Here is a 14,731-nt window from a genome sequence, read left to right as displayed (position 1 = left end):
CTTTTTAAGTATTAAATAAATTATCTTCTGCTATTGGAGAAGTGTGTAGAACTTTGAAGAGAAAAAACAAATAAAGTCTTGTTTCTTTCAAAATTGACAATGGTAATATCTATAAAATTAGGAATTGACCAGTTTGGTAAACAGTTCTTTAAAAAAAATAGGTGAAATTAATTTTTCCTACAATTTTTTAATTTTTTAAAAATAATATTACATTTATCGCGTGTAAATTACATAATTATAGTTATTTTATTATTTTAGGTCCAAAAGACCGCTATGGAATACTTGGTCTAATTGTAAATTTTCTTCAAATACTAAATCGCCGTCGTCTCCTTCAGAATTACCCATTGATAAGTCAACATCTGTAAATAACCAACCAAGTTTGGCTGAACCTTTACCAGGTTTATCAAAAATAATTTATACAGTTGATAAAGGAGAGCAATTTAAAACCCATGTGACAACTTTGCCCAATGGGTTAAGAGTTGCTTCTGAAAAAAAAATGGGACAGTTCTGTACTGTCGGAGGTATAAAACATGTTTCAAATTTAAAAATTATTAAGACTAAATTATAGAGTAATTGAAATTTAAAATTTATTTTTAGTCGTAATCAATTCAGGGTGCAGATATGAAGCAAATTATCCCAGTGGCATATCACATTTTCTGGAAAAATTAGCTTTTGGTGTAAGATTATCACACTACGATTTCAAAAACTGAATTTAAACTATTTATGACTTTACAATTTCATGATATACAAAGAATTGATGATTTGTATTTTTGTTATTTGCTATTTTGATTATTACTCTTATTATTTGCAGTCAACTTCTGAGTTTCTCAACAAGGATAAAATTTTATTTGAGTTGGAAAAATATGGAGGGATATGTGATTGTGAAGCCTCAAGGTAATTCAAGTTTTTTTGAATATTCATTCTTTTTGTTTGTTACAATTTAGTAATCATTGACTAATTATTTTGCTAAGGGATGCTTTTGTTTATGCTGCATCAGCTGACATTAATGGATTAGACCCAGTCATAAAAGTTTTAGGAGAAGTGACTTTGAGACCTAAATTGGCTCCAGAGGAGGTAGTTCTCTCTAAACTAAGTTCTATTTAAATTTTTAAATTAAAATATTACATTTTGTTAAAATAAATGTTAATTTTTTAAGGTGGAATTGGCCAGACAAACAGTTCAATTTGAACTTGAGTCATTGCTCATGAGACCTGAACAAGAACCTCTTTTAATGGACATGATTCACGCTGTAAATAAGTACTTATTTTGTGGTACAACCAAACTGAAACCTCTAATATACATTTTTATATTTATTTTATTTTAAAGGCTGCTTACAAAGATAATACTCTTGGTTTACCAAAAATATGCCCTGCAGAAAACATAGAAGTTATTAGTAGGGAACTCCTTTTCACTTATTTAAAAAATCATTACACTCCAAAAAGAATGGTTATTGCAGGAGTAGGAGTTGAACATGAAAAACTACTCGAAAGTGTTAATAGGTAAAACCTAAAATTTGAATTAAATGATTATTTTCAATTGAACAGACAAATATTTGAAAAGAAAAAATTAATTAATTATTGTTTTTTTAGGTATTTTGTTGAAGAAGAGCCGATTTGGGAAAAAGATAAAAGCTTAGTACTTAAAGAAGAAATAGGTGTAGATGATTCAATTTCACAATACACAGGAGGAATGATACAGGTTTTTTTTTGTTTCAAAGTTAAATTTACTTTTAGATTATTAATTTTTTTTTTGTTAATATTAACATAAATTGTTAACACAGGAACAATGTGAAATCCCTCTTTACGCGGGTCCCTCAGGATTACCAGAATTAGCTCACATTGTTTTAGGTTTTGAAGGTTGCTCCCATAAAGACCCTGAATTTATTGCTGTGTGTGTATTAAATATGATAATGGGAGGCGGAGGTTCTTTTAGCGCTGGAGGTCCTGGAAAAGGAATGTATACGAGGCTGTACACCAACGTTTTAAACAGGTATAATTATTAATAATAATAATAATTAAAGAAAAAGTTGTGTTTTCCTATAACAAATTATTTTTTCGACCTCTTTTTTAAAAAAATAGGTTTCATTGGATGTACAATGCAACTGCTTACAACCACGTGTATGGAGATACCGGATTGTTTTGCGTTCATGCAAGTGCTCCACCTCAATACGTAAGAGATATGGTACAAGTAATCGTACAAGAAATGTTAAATATGACGGGAGAAATTTGTCCGATAGAATTAAAAGTTGGTTCGATGTAATATTACGATTGAATGGGCGTAAAAAAAAAAAAAATTTTTCCTAAAAAAAAAATTGTCATTTTTCAGAGAGCTAAAACGCAATTACAATCAATGTTGTTGATGAATTTAGAATCAAGAGCTGTCATTTTCGAAGATATTGCACGACAAGTTTTAGCCACAAACCACAGGAAACCTCCCGAATATTTTATCGATGCCATAGGTAATCATCAATTTTTTGTTTTTTTTTTTCGAGAATCGGTAATTTTTCATTGAAATTTTTTTTTTTACCGTTTAGAAAAAATAACGGAAGATGATGTTAGAAAAATAGCACGAAAACTTGTCAGTACGAAACCATCGGTTGCAGCGAGGGGTGACATACGAAAATTACCATCTTTTTCAGACATTCAAGCAGCTGTCCTCGACGCGGAAGGAAGACTACCGGGAGGACAAGGTCGATTGTCTCTTTTTCGGTGAAAAATTACTAAAAAAATTTTTTAAAATGACCATTCATATGAAAAACACTATTCTTAAATGAATATAATAATTAATTAGAAATACCCATCACCGTAAATAGCACCAAGAAAAAAAAAGAAAAGAAAAAAAACTAAAAAAGTTTTATTATTTAAAAATTATTATAAAAAAATTAATAAGAGAAGTATGTTTTTTTTATTAGTTAAGAATTTAAAATTTTATTATTTCTCTCTGATATTTATTTCAAATCGTTCGTTCTTCATTAAAATTTTTTTTTTATATTATTATTTTCATTTTAATGTAAAATTCCTGGAAAGCCGCCATCTTTGCAGAAGTAATTGCGAATTTTAATGTAATATTGATGGATGGCATATCATGAATTTGAAAAAATTTTCGGTGAAATTATTATTATTATTGATATAAAAAAGAAAAAAATGATATTTGAAATGATAAATACGTTGAAGAAAAATAATTATAATTGAAATAGTCATTTTTAAAAATAAAATCAACTTTGACACATGTAGTTATTAAGTTCTCGAGAGAAGCAATGATTTTTACCATGAGTTACCGACAATATTAAATTAGCTTCTTTAAAATATTTTTTAGCCTCGTCAATATTATTTAAAAGAAATAAAATTTTTCCTAATTTCATAAGAAAAATCCCTCTCAGCGGATGATATTCTCCATAATATTTCCTAAAAACCCACCAATGCAAATTGTTGAATAAACAAATAATGGTTAATTATAAATAAATAATTAAAAATACTTACAAAAAAGGTTCTAATAATTGTCGTCCGTAAAAAACGGCAGATTCCCAATTTTCAAGAGCTATTGAACTCTCCATGGCCAAATCTAAAATTTTTACTTTGTAAATATTTAAAGGTGTTAAATATTTTTCTTGTTTTTGCAAGCATATCCTGCAAATATCTAAATCTAAAGTCATAAATATTAAGAAATAATTCATGTTTAAAAATTACTAAACCTGTAAGAGAAAAAAAAAGTTAAAAAAAAGATACAAGCCATATTTTCCATTTTATTTAATTCACTTTCGGTGTATTGTATTATTTCTTTTATTTCATCTTCGTCTTCTTTAGAAATGGATTGTCCACATTTATGGCATTCAACTTCATTTGGCTGCAAAAAAAATTAAATATATTTTTAAAGAAATAAATAATTAAAATTTTTAATATATAAATCTTTCAAACTTGATTCTTACCATTAAAAAGTTTTTACATTTTTCATTTTGACAATATATTGATTTCATGAAATTAAGATTGTCAGAATCTGTACATTTTGAACATTGACAAAGAAAATAATATGAAGATAAAAGCTCCTGTTGTCTAATCTCTGGAAGATTCAGTAGTTCAATGTATGAAATGAATACCTGAAAATTTAATTAAAATTTTAAATCAAAATTAAAAAAAAAATGTTTACATTTAATTAAACCCTTACCTTTGACCAATCCATAATTGGAATATCTTCTAAGGTTCTAATAAAGATTGTAGTACCTTTGAAAACAGCGACTGCATTCGGTGAACAAGAATGATCGATGATAGAGGAAGCAAGGTACAATCCAGATCCAATACTTTGCATTTCTGAATCAAGGATATTAAAAGTATTTATGACCATCTGATAAAGTATTGAATAAACATTTTTAAAAGAAATAAATTTTAAATAAATTAAAATAAATAAATAAAAATTTACAATTAAAATTTTACCTTACAATAAATAACTAATAATTCTGCTGTATTCGGAATCAATTGATCTTGTAAATATTCGTGTAGAACAGAATTCAATGACATAAAATGTTCTATTCTTTTTTCATCTTTTTTTATTTCATTATAATCTAAAAACAAATATAAAACTCTTAGTTCATTTAATAAATTTTGTGTATTATTTGAAAATTTTTAACTAAAATAAACTAAAATAACAACAAATGTTATATTTTAGTATTGTTATGGCCAATGTTATATTCTACTAAATAACTTACGAGACATTAAGTCCTTAAATTTACGATAGTTTGATTTAGTATAGTAAGATTTTTCATCTGCACCCCCTTTCTAAAATTAATTATAAATATAAAAAAGTGAACCCTTAATGAGTTAACTCTTAATAAGAAGCATTACATTTAATTTTATGATTATTCTAGATAGTAATCTAGCAGCATCCGGCAATTTTCGAGGAGCTATCCTTTTTAAATTATGGCATTCATATTTATGAATAATCCATCCATTTTTTTGACAAGTACGATCACAATAACGAACAAAGGCACATCCTGAACATTTCATTAATTGACTTCTGAAATTTTTTAAAATAAATAAACCAATTAATGAAATGTGAATTTGAAAATAATTTTTAATTATTATATATAATTTGTTTTTAATTACTTTTTAAAACAATCATCACATCTTTCAGAAGATAGAGAACCTTTAAGAGCAAATGCAAAAGGTTTTTCAGTAATCAGTAAATCTCCTTTACATTTTTCATTATTTTTCACTTGACGAGCCATGATTAAAAGAATTTATTTTGGAACCATTTAAATTAGAAGTGGCAGAAGAAAAGATATTTTTTTTTCAAATAGAAGCTATTAATTTGAACAGGCCAAATTATTAATTTTTTCTTTAATTTACAATTAATAATTTAATTTTGTTTAAGGCAAAGAGTTATTCCTTTTAAAAATCATGTTTTTATCTATAAATCTTATGTATTCAAAAATGTAATGTAATAAATTGTTTACTTTTTTTTAATTGTGGTGTTGGTGAATACAAAGTTAATCAAGTTATTTCAAAAAAAAATTTTATAGTGAATACTAAATTGTGTAATAGTTTTAAAATTTAAAGTATTCGCTATTATTAAGCTTACAATTAATACTTTTCGGTTGAATGATGTGTAATAACAAGTAAGTTTTATGTAAAAATTAATAATATTTTTAAAATTTGACAGTTTGTCTAATAATTTGTCTAAAAGGGAGAATAATTGTGAAAAGTTTTTTACAAAACTATCCTAATTTTTCATCGTCATAAAGATAACAATTTTACATACAAATATAAACAAAGTTTTGCTATTATTTTTTAAATTTGTTTATTTTTATTACGTAAAGTTCTTTCGCACTAAAACTTTATATAGTCAGTTATCAGTTAAGTTTTAACACCGGCCACAGTTCAACGGTTTTAAAGTGTAATGATCATGACTAAACTTACACATAAATAACAATAAATTTAATTTGAAAATATTGGAATTCCTTAACTTTACCCCATTGTAATTATTATTTTTTTAAAAAATTGCTTTTTTACTGGAATCCCTCAGAAATGAAATTTTTCCTTATAGATTTTATTTTAATAAATTCCCACATTTAATTTCTTTTTTTTTTTTCTCCCCATTTTTTTTGTATCCAATCACAATTTTTTTCGTAATAGGAAGTATTATGTACTCACAAGCCAAGTACTGTAAATACTCAAACCACGTGTTATCGATAAGCCTGGTCGAAACGTTAGGGAGTTTTGTGTGCAGTTGTATATAAACTCTTAGTATACGTTACATGACCTTTGAGCGCGTCCGCGGTTTAAAAAGTTTTAAATTCTGACTTTTCCTTGAATTTTTGATAACCTTTTTATTGTTTTTTTTAAGTTGCCATTACATATCGAAATGCCTAGTGTATATTCGAGAATTAAAATGGCTCGTGATGTTTTATCATCATTCAATAATAATAATGGAAAAAAGCAATTTCATTTATCGAGAGAACTAATGAATTACGAGGTATGTTGTTAACAAAATTTTCTGTTTTTTTTTTTTTTTTTTTTTTTGTAAATACATAATTATTTTTAATTTGATATACAACAACAATAAGTCAGTTAAAGAAATTTTTTCTTATTATTATCATCATAATCTTTTAGAATGCTATCAAAAAATTAAATACGCTTCAAACAAATGCTTCTGTGTTAGAATTATCAAGACAAAGAGGAAAAGTCAGTCATGTAGAATTGGCATCAAAAGTTGATTCTACGGTCCAGTATTTACAAAAGTAAGTCAGGGTTTTGTTATGTTAAAAACTAAAATAGTTTTTTTAAGTTAAAACAATAACAACAACAAAAAGTTATCATTTCTTATTATCATTAAGCCTAACTCCAGAAACAATCAAAAAAAATTTAAGTTTTATTCATTTACATTATTATTATTATTAATTAAAACAAATGATTTTCAATTACAAAAAAAAAAAAAAAAAAAAAAATTTAATTTAATAATGATAATAATCATTTAACTCATTGATTAAATTTTGAAAAGATTCGAGTTGTTTATATTAAACCGTTTCTTAAAATAGAAAATAAGAGTGTGTGCCTGAAAACCAGTATTTTAGATACCATCAATAGTTAAAAACTAAGGCCAAGTTCCAGTACGGTGTTGAAATTATTGTTTTGATTGTGTAACTTGTTTTTATTTTTATTTAGTAGCTTCGGGCGGCTAAAAAACAAAAGTGAAACTTAAAATTTAAGACGTAGAAAAATAATTCTTCCTCCCTCCATAATTTAAACAATTTTTATTGGTCGCCATCGGTTCATTTAAAATATTCTTACGTTTAACATGAACTTGGGTCCAACTTTAATTATTCTATAGACTTTGATCTCTTATGGTTTAAATTTAATGGGTTACTAATGGTTACAAGTATTAAAATAAAATTTATTGTACGTACACAAAGTTAACAAAATAAAAAAATTTCCTGACTCAAAGTAAAGAAGGTCTTTTCCAAGGATTTATTTAATAAATCGACGGTTAAATATAACATAAACAAGGTTTAAAAATTAATTTTTTGATTATTTAGGAAGAGAAAAAGTTTGTTTTCCTTTACATTTTTTTTAATTATTCGATTGACCTTATATACACCTGATACCACCACCACCACCACCACCCTAATACCGGTACTTTGTGTAGGAGGTGCGCGATAACTTTCATATTTTATCGTTTTTATTTACAATACGGAAATTAAATATGAAAATTTATTTGATTTTAATTTTGTTAATTATTAGTAATTTTAGTAATATTTAAATTTAAGTTTGAATGTTAAACTTCCAAACCGTTTAAAAAAAAAAAAATAAATAAAATAAAGAAAGAGAAAGTAAGATGTCACGGTTAAAAGAATTTCGATTATTTTTATCGACAAAATAAAATAACGCCACAAATCACTTTTTTTTTTCTTATAAAATTTTTGACAATACATGAAAAACATACTAGTGTTCGATTAACATTCAAAAAAAAATAATTAAAAAAAAAAAGAAAAATGATAATTAATAACAGGAGCAAATGTCAGTAAAATTATTTCGTAAATTAGAACGAAATGATACAAAAATAACTAATTAAAAATTCTGATAAATAAATATTATAAATTTTAATTAAAAAACAAACGAAATAAACATTTTATGGTTAAAAAAATTTAAAATTATAATTAATTACGTACTCCTGTCAATGTGATAAAACAATTTTTTTTTTTTTTAAAGTCATTAATAATTTTACTTTTAAACTTTTTGGTTTTGTTTTAATAATGAATTTTAAAATAAGAAATGATAAACAATTTTTTAAAAAAATTAATTCATTTATAAGCAATGAACCTGATTCATTCAGTGTTTTCCTTTTCCATACAGGTTTTTGTACTATTTTTTTTTTTTTTTTTTTTTACTTGTTTAGTATTAAGACTTAAAACTCTGCATTTTATTAAATTATAAATGTATTATTTTTAATTTATTAACTTAGAACGGGGATAAAATTGGAAAATATAAATCAACTTTCAATAATTCATGTGTCAGGAACTAAAGGAAAGGGAACAACATGTGCTTTATGTGAATCTATATTAAGGCATCACGGATATCGTACAGGTTTTTATTCTTCACCACATTTAATTCATGCGAGAGAAAGAATTCGAATAAATGGCATGCCACTTGGTTTTAATCAATTTTCCGAATATTTCGAAGAAGTCTACGATCAAATAGTTGAAAAAAAGGTATTCCTATATAATATTACATATTGAAATTTATATTTTCATGATGTTTTTCGAATAATTAAAATATTCAATTTTCGTATCGATCTATATAATTATTACAGTTTATATTTTTTTTTGACTTGTTTAATTGTCATTTTTTATTTAGGAACACGAAAATGACATGCCGGCTTATTTTAAATTCATGACAGTTTTGGCATTTAACGTTTTTATCAAAGAAAAAGTGGACGTTGCCATCATCGAAGTAGGAATCGGGGGAGAATATGATTGTACGAATTTCATAAGGTAATAAATCAATTTAACTTACAATTTGTATCGCTCCATCAATGGCGAAAGGAAAAAAACAATTTTTTTTTTTATAGAAATCCATCTGTCGTGGGAATAACGTCTCTTGGAATGGATCACACAAGTATATTAGGTAATAACATAAGCGAAATAGCGTGGCAAAAAGCGGGTATAATGAAACCTGGTGCCACGGCATTTACCGTTCCTCAAAAATATCCCGGAGCTTTAGAAGTTTTGAAAGAGCGCGCATTGAGCAGAAGAGTAAGTTTAATTTACAATTTTTATATCGGTAGAGTTTTATGTGTAGACATTTTTAAATAATATTTATTTTAGTGCAAATTGTACGTGGTGCCTTCATTAAATTCTTATTTGTGGGATTCATCAGTTGATTTTATTCGCGATGGCGATAACGTTCAAGCATTAAATTCATCTTTGGCTTTGCAATTGGCTAACGAATGGATGAGACTTCATTCTCCCTGTAAGTTTAAAAGCTAAAGTTATTAAAATGAAAGATTTAAATTTGTTCGAATGGATGATTTGGGTTTACGTAGATTAACAATTCGCAAATAATAATTAAAGTTTTAACGTTTAGTTGTGGAAAAAGTCGAAGAGAAAACAATGCAAGACCTATCGGAAGCCATTCCAACAGCAAAAGCATTCCAAGTAACCAAAAAAATGATAGACGGATTAAAAGATTGTTCTTGGCCTGGAAGAACACAAATTTTACCGAGAGAAAAATTAACTTATTTTCTCGATGGCGCACACACGGAAGAAAGTATTAAACATTGTTCGAATTGGTTTAAAAAATGTTCGAAAACGTTACTGTGAGTTTTCTCATTGAAAAAAAGAATTATATACAAAAAATTTACAATGACTTCATAATAAAAAATTTTTAAATATTTTTCTTCGTAGAAGCAGCGACAAAGAAGACAATGTAAAAAAAATTTTAATTTTTAATACGACGGGACAAAGAGACGCGGAAAAATTTTTGAAACTTCTTTCAACTAATAATTTTCAATACGCAATATTTACGACTAACGTAATTTATCCGAAACCAGGTAATTGTTCAGACAGTAATAATAATAATATTGGGAGCGAAGAAGCTAGAAAAGTAGCTGAAACGAATATGATGCTGTGGAAAAAACTCGTACCATCGAATGAAGATAATTGCACGGTAATTATAAAAATCGATACGTCACGAAATACTTTTAAAAAAGATTTTTTACGTATTTTTTCGGTTCGTACAATCGAATCACTCTTATTTACATAAAGACAAAATTAAAAATAAAAATTATCATTATTATCAGGTCACTCCAACGGTATCAGACGCATTAAATTTTGTAAATAATTTTGCCAACGAAAATGGATTTTGCCACGTTTTAGTGACCGGATCGTTACATCTCATTGGCAACACTCTAAGCATATTAGATCCAGAATTGTTGGAACCTGTTCACAACGTTCCAAAGGATCTTAAACCTCTTCAAAATATTTACAAAAGCTTACAAGCAAGTTTGTAAAAAAAAAAAAAAAAAAATACAACATAAAATAAACAAAAAAACAAAACAAAAACAATTTTCTTAAAATTAAATTTTTTTAAATTGATATTTTCATCAATTTTTTTTTTTTATTTATCGTGTAAACTATGTATTATTTATTTATTATTCTTAAACATATTAAAAATAAGTCATTGTAATCAGCAGTATAGTTTTTTTTTTCTAGTAGTATTTTGTATATATTTAATTAAACAAAAAAAATTTGAATTAAAATAAAAAAAAAATGAATCTCAACTCGTAAATGTTTCCGATATTATTATTATTATTTTGTTTTTGTTATTTAAATTTAAGAAAATGATATTATAAATTTAATTATATTATTAATCTTATTAATTTTATATATATTCTGTCGAATGCAAAAAAAATTATGTAAATTATGGCTGTGTTAATTTTTTGTTCCCTATAAAAATATACTTAATTATATAAATTTATTTTTTAAGGCATCACATTAATAAATTTTTTTATGTTTTAATATATATATACATTAATAAAAAAAAAAATTATAATTTTAATTATGTTTTTATTATCATTTTATTTTACGTTTTACGTATAAATAATCTTTTTAATTAAAAATTATTTAATACGTTTGTTTTTTTTTTATTTATGTATATTATGTAAATATTTATAATAATTATTTTTCAATAAAATTTATTTTAATATAATAATTGATTTAATTCATTTAATTAATTAATTAGTTTTCTTGTTAATAAAGAGAGATAATTTTTATTCTAATTACATAATTAATAATTTTATTCGTTGAGATCAATTTTTTTTTTTTTATGAAAGCCAAGAGGTCAAAAATACATAATTTTTTTATTAATATATTTATATTTTTACATAAAATAATTTTTTATTTAAATTTTATTAATGAATCATCCTCTCTCGTAAATAATAATAATAATAAAAATTAATAAATATTTAACAAAAAAAAAAAAAAAAATTTGTATTCGATATTTTTAAACAATTTTATTTTTATTTCATTTTCTTTTTAATAATATTTTATTAAAATAAAAAAAAACTTTGGTTGTATATTTGAAATATATATATATATTGATTTATTTTACTGTTCGAATAATTCTAATTATAAGTGACAGCTATTTAGAAAAAAAAAAAATCCCAGAAAAAAAAATTTTATATAAAATAAAAACAAATTTTTTTTTTCTTTTTTTTTTTTTTATCATGAGAGTTTGTCAGCATCTTCTCGAGTCTCGAATCAATCGCGATTAATAATATTTAGACTAGAATGCATAACTTTTTTATAATAATAATAATAATAATTACTAATTTCCGGATATTATTTTTTTTTTTTTTTTTACTGCAATTCGTTAATAATAAAATTTTTTTTTTTTAACCAACTACCTTGCATCCGATGCTTCGTCGGTTAAAAAATTAGTTTCGGAATCAAGTTCATTTTCAGATAATGATTGACCTCTTCGCGGTACGTTTGCTGTTGAATTTTTCTATAATGAAACAAACAGAAAAAAAAATAATAATAATAATATCTATTGTTATTTTACGGTAAACGATCGTCGTGGATTAAAAATTTAAATCTTTTAACCATGCGTCCATTTTTTTTTCCACTGCGAAAAATGCAACATAATTTCAAACATAATAAAAAATTTTTTAAATTAATATTAAAGTCCATCTATTATAATTATTTACAATCTATTTTAATAATATTTCAAATGATAATGGAGGAAGGAGAATAAAAAAAAAATAATAATAATAATTTCCCACAAATCATTTTAATAAAAAAAAAAAAATCCTTCTTTTTTTAAAAAAAACGAAGCTACGCAGATGTTAAATAACCATTTTCTCCATCCGAATGATGATTCTTAACACAAATATAACATTTATTAATAATTAAAATAAATAAATAAATAAATAAAAATTATTAAGTATTATACTTACGGAAAGTATAAAGGCTGAAGGTTCAGACGCGTAACCAACGTTTATATCGTCATCGTCATCATCATCATCTTCAGTTTCAGACGTGCTTGATGACATGTCTGCAATAAAAAAAAAAAAAAAAAATTTCATTTTACTACCCAATCATCGTAACTTTTATGTATTTAACCCCCGGTGGCGGGGGGCGGGGGTCAGGTTTACCAGCAGTAACGTGTTTTCTCGGTACTTTGCAAACCATTTGAGCTAAATCGGTAAATGTATAAGTTGGATGACTTGCAAATGGCCGCCTCGTAGCAACGATATCAGTTTTGAAAAGTGGTAACACACCCGCTTTTAATAATCTCGCAAAATAAGTTTTACCGTAAGTGTAACCAACTTCCTAAAAAAAAAAAAAAAAGGTACATACTCTTAAGACAACATATTAATTTTATAAATCGAAAATAAATAAATAAATAAAAACCTTTATTTCATCGAAGAGAGCAAATTGTAATGTTTTGTATTTGTCTATCGGTGGCCTTAGATATTCGCAATAGTCGCTATTTTTAACTTCTTCCAATTGTCGTACGCAACAAACGTACGACAACCTCGATTGTATGTCCGATAAATCAGGTACTTTAACAGGTTTGGTAAAAGGATTCCATTTTTTATACAAAAGCCAAAAACCGGATAAAGAATCTCCGTAATTGGTTAAATCTTGATCATCGTGAGCACCCACATCGATGGCAAGAATATGACGAGCTCCTTCGTTTCTCATAACATCAGCTGTGTTGTTATTTATAAATAAAAGAGGTCAAAATGTTAATTAATCTCACAAATAATTATTTAATATAAATAAAAAAAAAATGTTTAAACAATCGAATGGAGCGCCTGAATTAAAGCTTTTCTTGTAAATAAAACAAAAAAAAAATTTTCTTTTCTTTTTTTTTTTACTATAGCAAACCACTTTATTGATATAGTTTAGTAGTAGTAGTAGTAGTAGTAGCAGCAGCAGCAAAAAAATAAATAAAATAAATAGAAATAAGATTTAAATTTTTTTTTTTTTTTTTTTTTTAGTAGTAGTACAAATAATAATAATAATATTATTAACAATAGTTACAAATTATTGCGACTTCATTCTACTACCGATGCCAAAGAATTGATTTGTCATGTCATGTATTTTTTTTTTTTTTTTTTTTTTTTTTTTGACAACAAAAAAATTTTTTTACATATCAAATTTCGAGTTACGGATGTACCTGGCACGTTATTGACATAACACCCATCGCAAAGCAGATGCCCGTCTACTGGATCACAGATAGGTGGAAGGACTCCGCTGATTGACATGCTCGCTCGTATGTATTTCCATAGAAAACCTGCAAGTCACCTCAACTCAGGGTGGGACCCCCCCCCTCCCCCCCCTCTATCTCTCTCTCCCCAAATAATATCGAAAGCATCAAAATATATATTGTCTTTACTGTATTAAAGAAATAGAAGGACTGACTGAATGAGCCTCACATTTAAAAAAAAAGAAAAGAAACTCCCTTCTATTTTTCAAAAAAAATTTTTTCGGCAACTATTAACGCGCTTTTTTTTTTTTTTTTTTTAATAAGGAATTAAATAACGGCTTTGAATTTTAGCAAATATTTTTGCCCTCATTGAAACTTTTTTGTTATTTAGCAAATAATAAAATACATGCATGCTTTTAGCGTTAAACAAAAAAAAAAAAAAAAAAAAGCAACATAAATCAATCAGCATTATTATTTTAAATAACAGGTACGTGCCTTTTTTTTTTTTTTTTTTTACTAGCAAATAATTTTAACAAAAACAGCCCCATTTAATAAATACATTGAATTAAAAAAAAAAAAATATGATTTAAAGCAAAAAGTATTAAAGTTAATTTTTTTTTTGTTACACAAACACAAAATGAAAGAGAGCCAATTAACAAAAAAAAAAAAAAAAGAAAAAAATGAGAAATTCAAGTAAAAAATAAATTTTTTTTTTTTTTTTTTTTTCGAGCAAATTAAATTATCGACAGGTTTCTAACAACACTTAAAGAATAATAATAATAATAATAATAATAATGGTTTGCTATGGCAATGAAGTCGTTAATATTTTTTAACTAATCTCGTTATTTTTTATTTTTATATTCTTTCTCCCGTAGAATAATCAATTTTATTATTATTGGCAGTAAATTTATTATTTCGTGTGAGTACCTGGAAGATTGTTGACGTAGCCGCCGTCCAACAGCAAATGACCATCCACGGGATCACAGATTGGAGGCATGTATCCTGATAAAGACATCGAAGCGCGGATA

General features: G+C 25.5%; 4 protein-coding genes across 4 annotated transcripts in view; 2 read left to right on the top strand and 2 right to left on the bottom strand.

The window, feature by feature from the left end:
• Positions 1-99: 99 nt before the first annotated feature.
• Positions 100-2,812, top strand: Phum_PHUM489100 (mitochondrial-processing peptidase alpha subunit, mitochondrial precursor, putative; the record flags this gene model as incomplete). Its single annotated transcript, XM_002430473.1, has 13 exons — positions 100-161; positions 259-521; positions 598-677; positions 812-894; positions 972-1,074; positions 1,157-1,249; positions 1,327-1,499; positions 1,590-1,698; positions 1,781-1,989; positions 2,079-2,244; positions 2,326-2,458; positions 2,534-2,708; positions 2,791-2,812. 13 exons carry the CDS (start codon positions 100-102, stop codon positions 2,810-2,812), a joined length of 1,671 nt encoding a protein of 556 aa, XP_002430518.1.
• A 402-nt stretch (positions 2,813-3,214) lies between these two features.
• On the bottom strand, positions 3,215-4,997 carry Phum_PHUM489090 (SET and MYND domain-containing protein, putative; the record flags this gene model as incomplete). The annotated part of the gene is made up of 8 exons (XM_002430472.1): positions 3,215-3,404; positions 3,480-3,642; positions 3,726-3,843; positions 3,926-4,093; positions 4,162-4,338; positions 4,443-4,519; positions 4,688-4,769; positions 4,836-4,997. 8 exons carry the CDS (start codon positions 4,995-4,997, stop codon positions 3,215-3,217), a joined length of 1,137 nt encoding a protein of 378 aa, XP_002430517.1.
• Positions 4,998-6,354: 1,357 nt separating this feature from the next.
• Phum_PHUM489080 (folylpolyglutamate synthase, putative) lies at positions 6,355-10,497 on the top strand (the record flags this gene model as incomplete). Its single annotated transcript, XM_002430471.1, is given in 10 exon segments — positions 6,355-6,465; positions 6,603-6,730; positions 8,452-8,698; positions 8,844-8,980; positions 9,058-9,245; positions 9,366-9,458; positions 9,573-9,804; positions 9,893-10,038; positions 10,051-10,217; positions 10,288-10,497. 10 exon segments carry the CDS (start codon positions 6,355-6,357, stop codon positions 10,495-10,497), a joined length of 1,659 nt encoding a protein of 552 aa, XP_002430516.1.
• A 1,391-nt stretch (positions 10,498-11,888) lies between these two features.
• Positions 11,889-14,731, bottom strand: part of Phum_PHUM488870 (uncharacterized protein) — a gene marked incomplete at both ends in the record, with an annotated part of 9,354 nt that continues 6,511 nt past the window's right edge. The window contains 5 exons of the mRNA XM_002430470.1: positions 11,889-11,993; positions 12,445-12,542; positions 12,643-12,820; positions 12,902-13,203; positions 13,674-13,790. Of these exons, the coding sequence (XP_002430515.1) occupies positions 11,889-11,993; positions 12,445-12,542; positions 12,643-12,820; positions 12,902-13,203; positions 13,674-13,790 (800 nt within the window). The remainder of the gene's footprint in view (positions 11,994-12,444; positions 12,543-12,642; positions 12,821-12,901; positions 13,204-13,673; positions 13,791-14,731) is intronic.

This window comes from Pediculus humanus, genomic scaffold (assembly GCF_000006295.1).
Source record: "Pediculus humanus corporis 1103172108258 genomic scaffold, whole genome shotgun sequence".
Taxonomy (NCBI): Eukaryota; Metazoa; Arthropoda; class Insecta; order Psocodea; family Pediculidae; genus Pediculus; species Pediculus humanus.
This window is presented reverse-complemented; position numbering and strand designations above follow the sequence as displayed.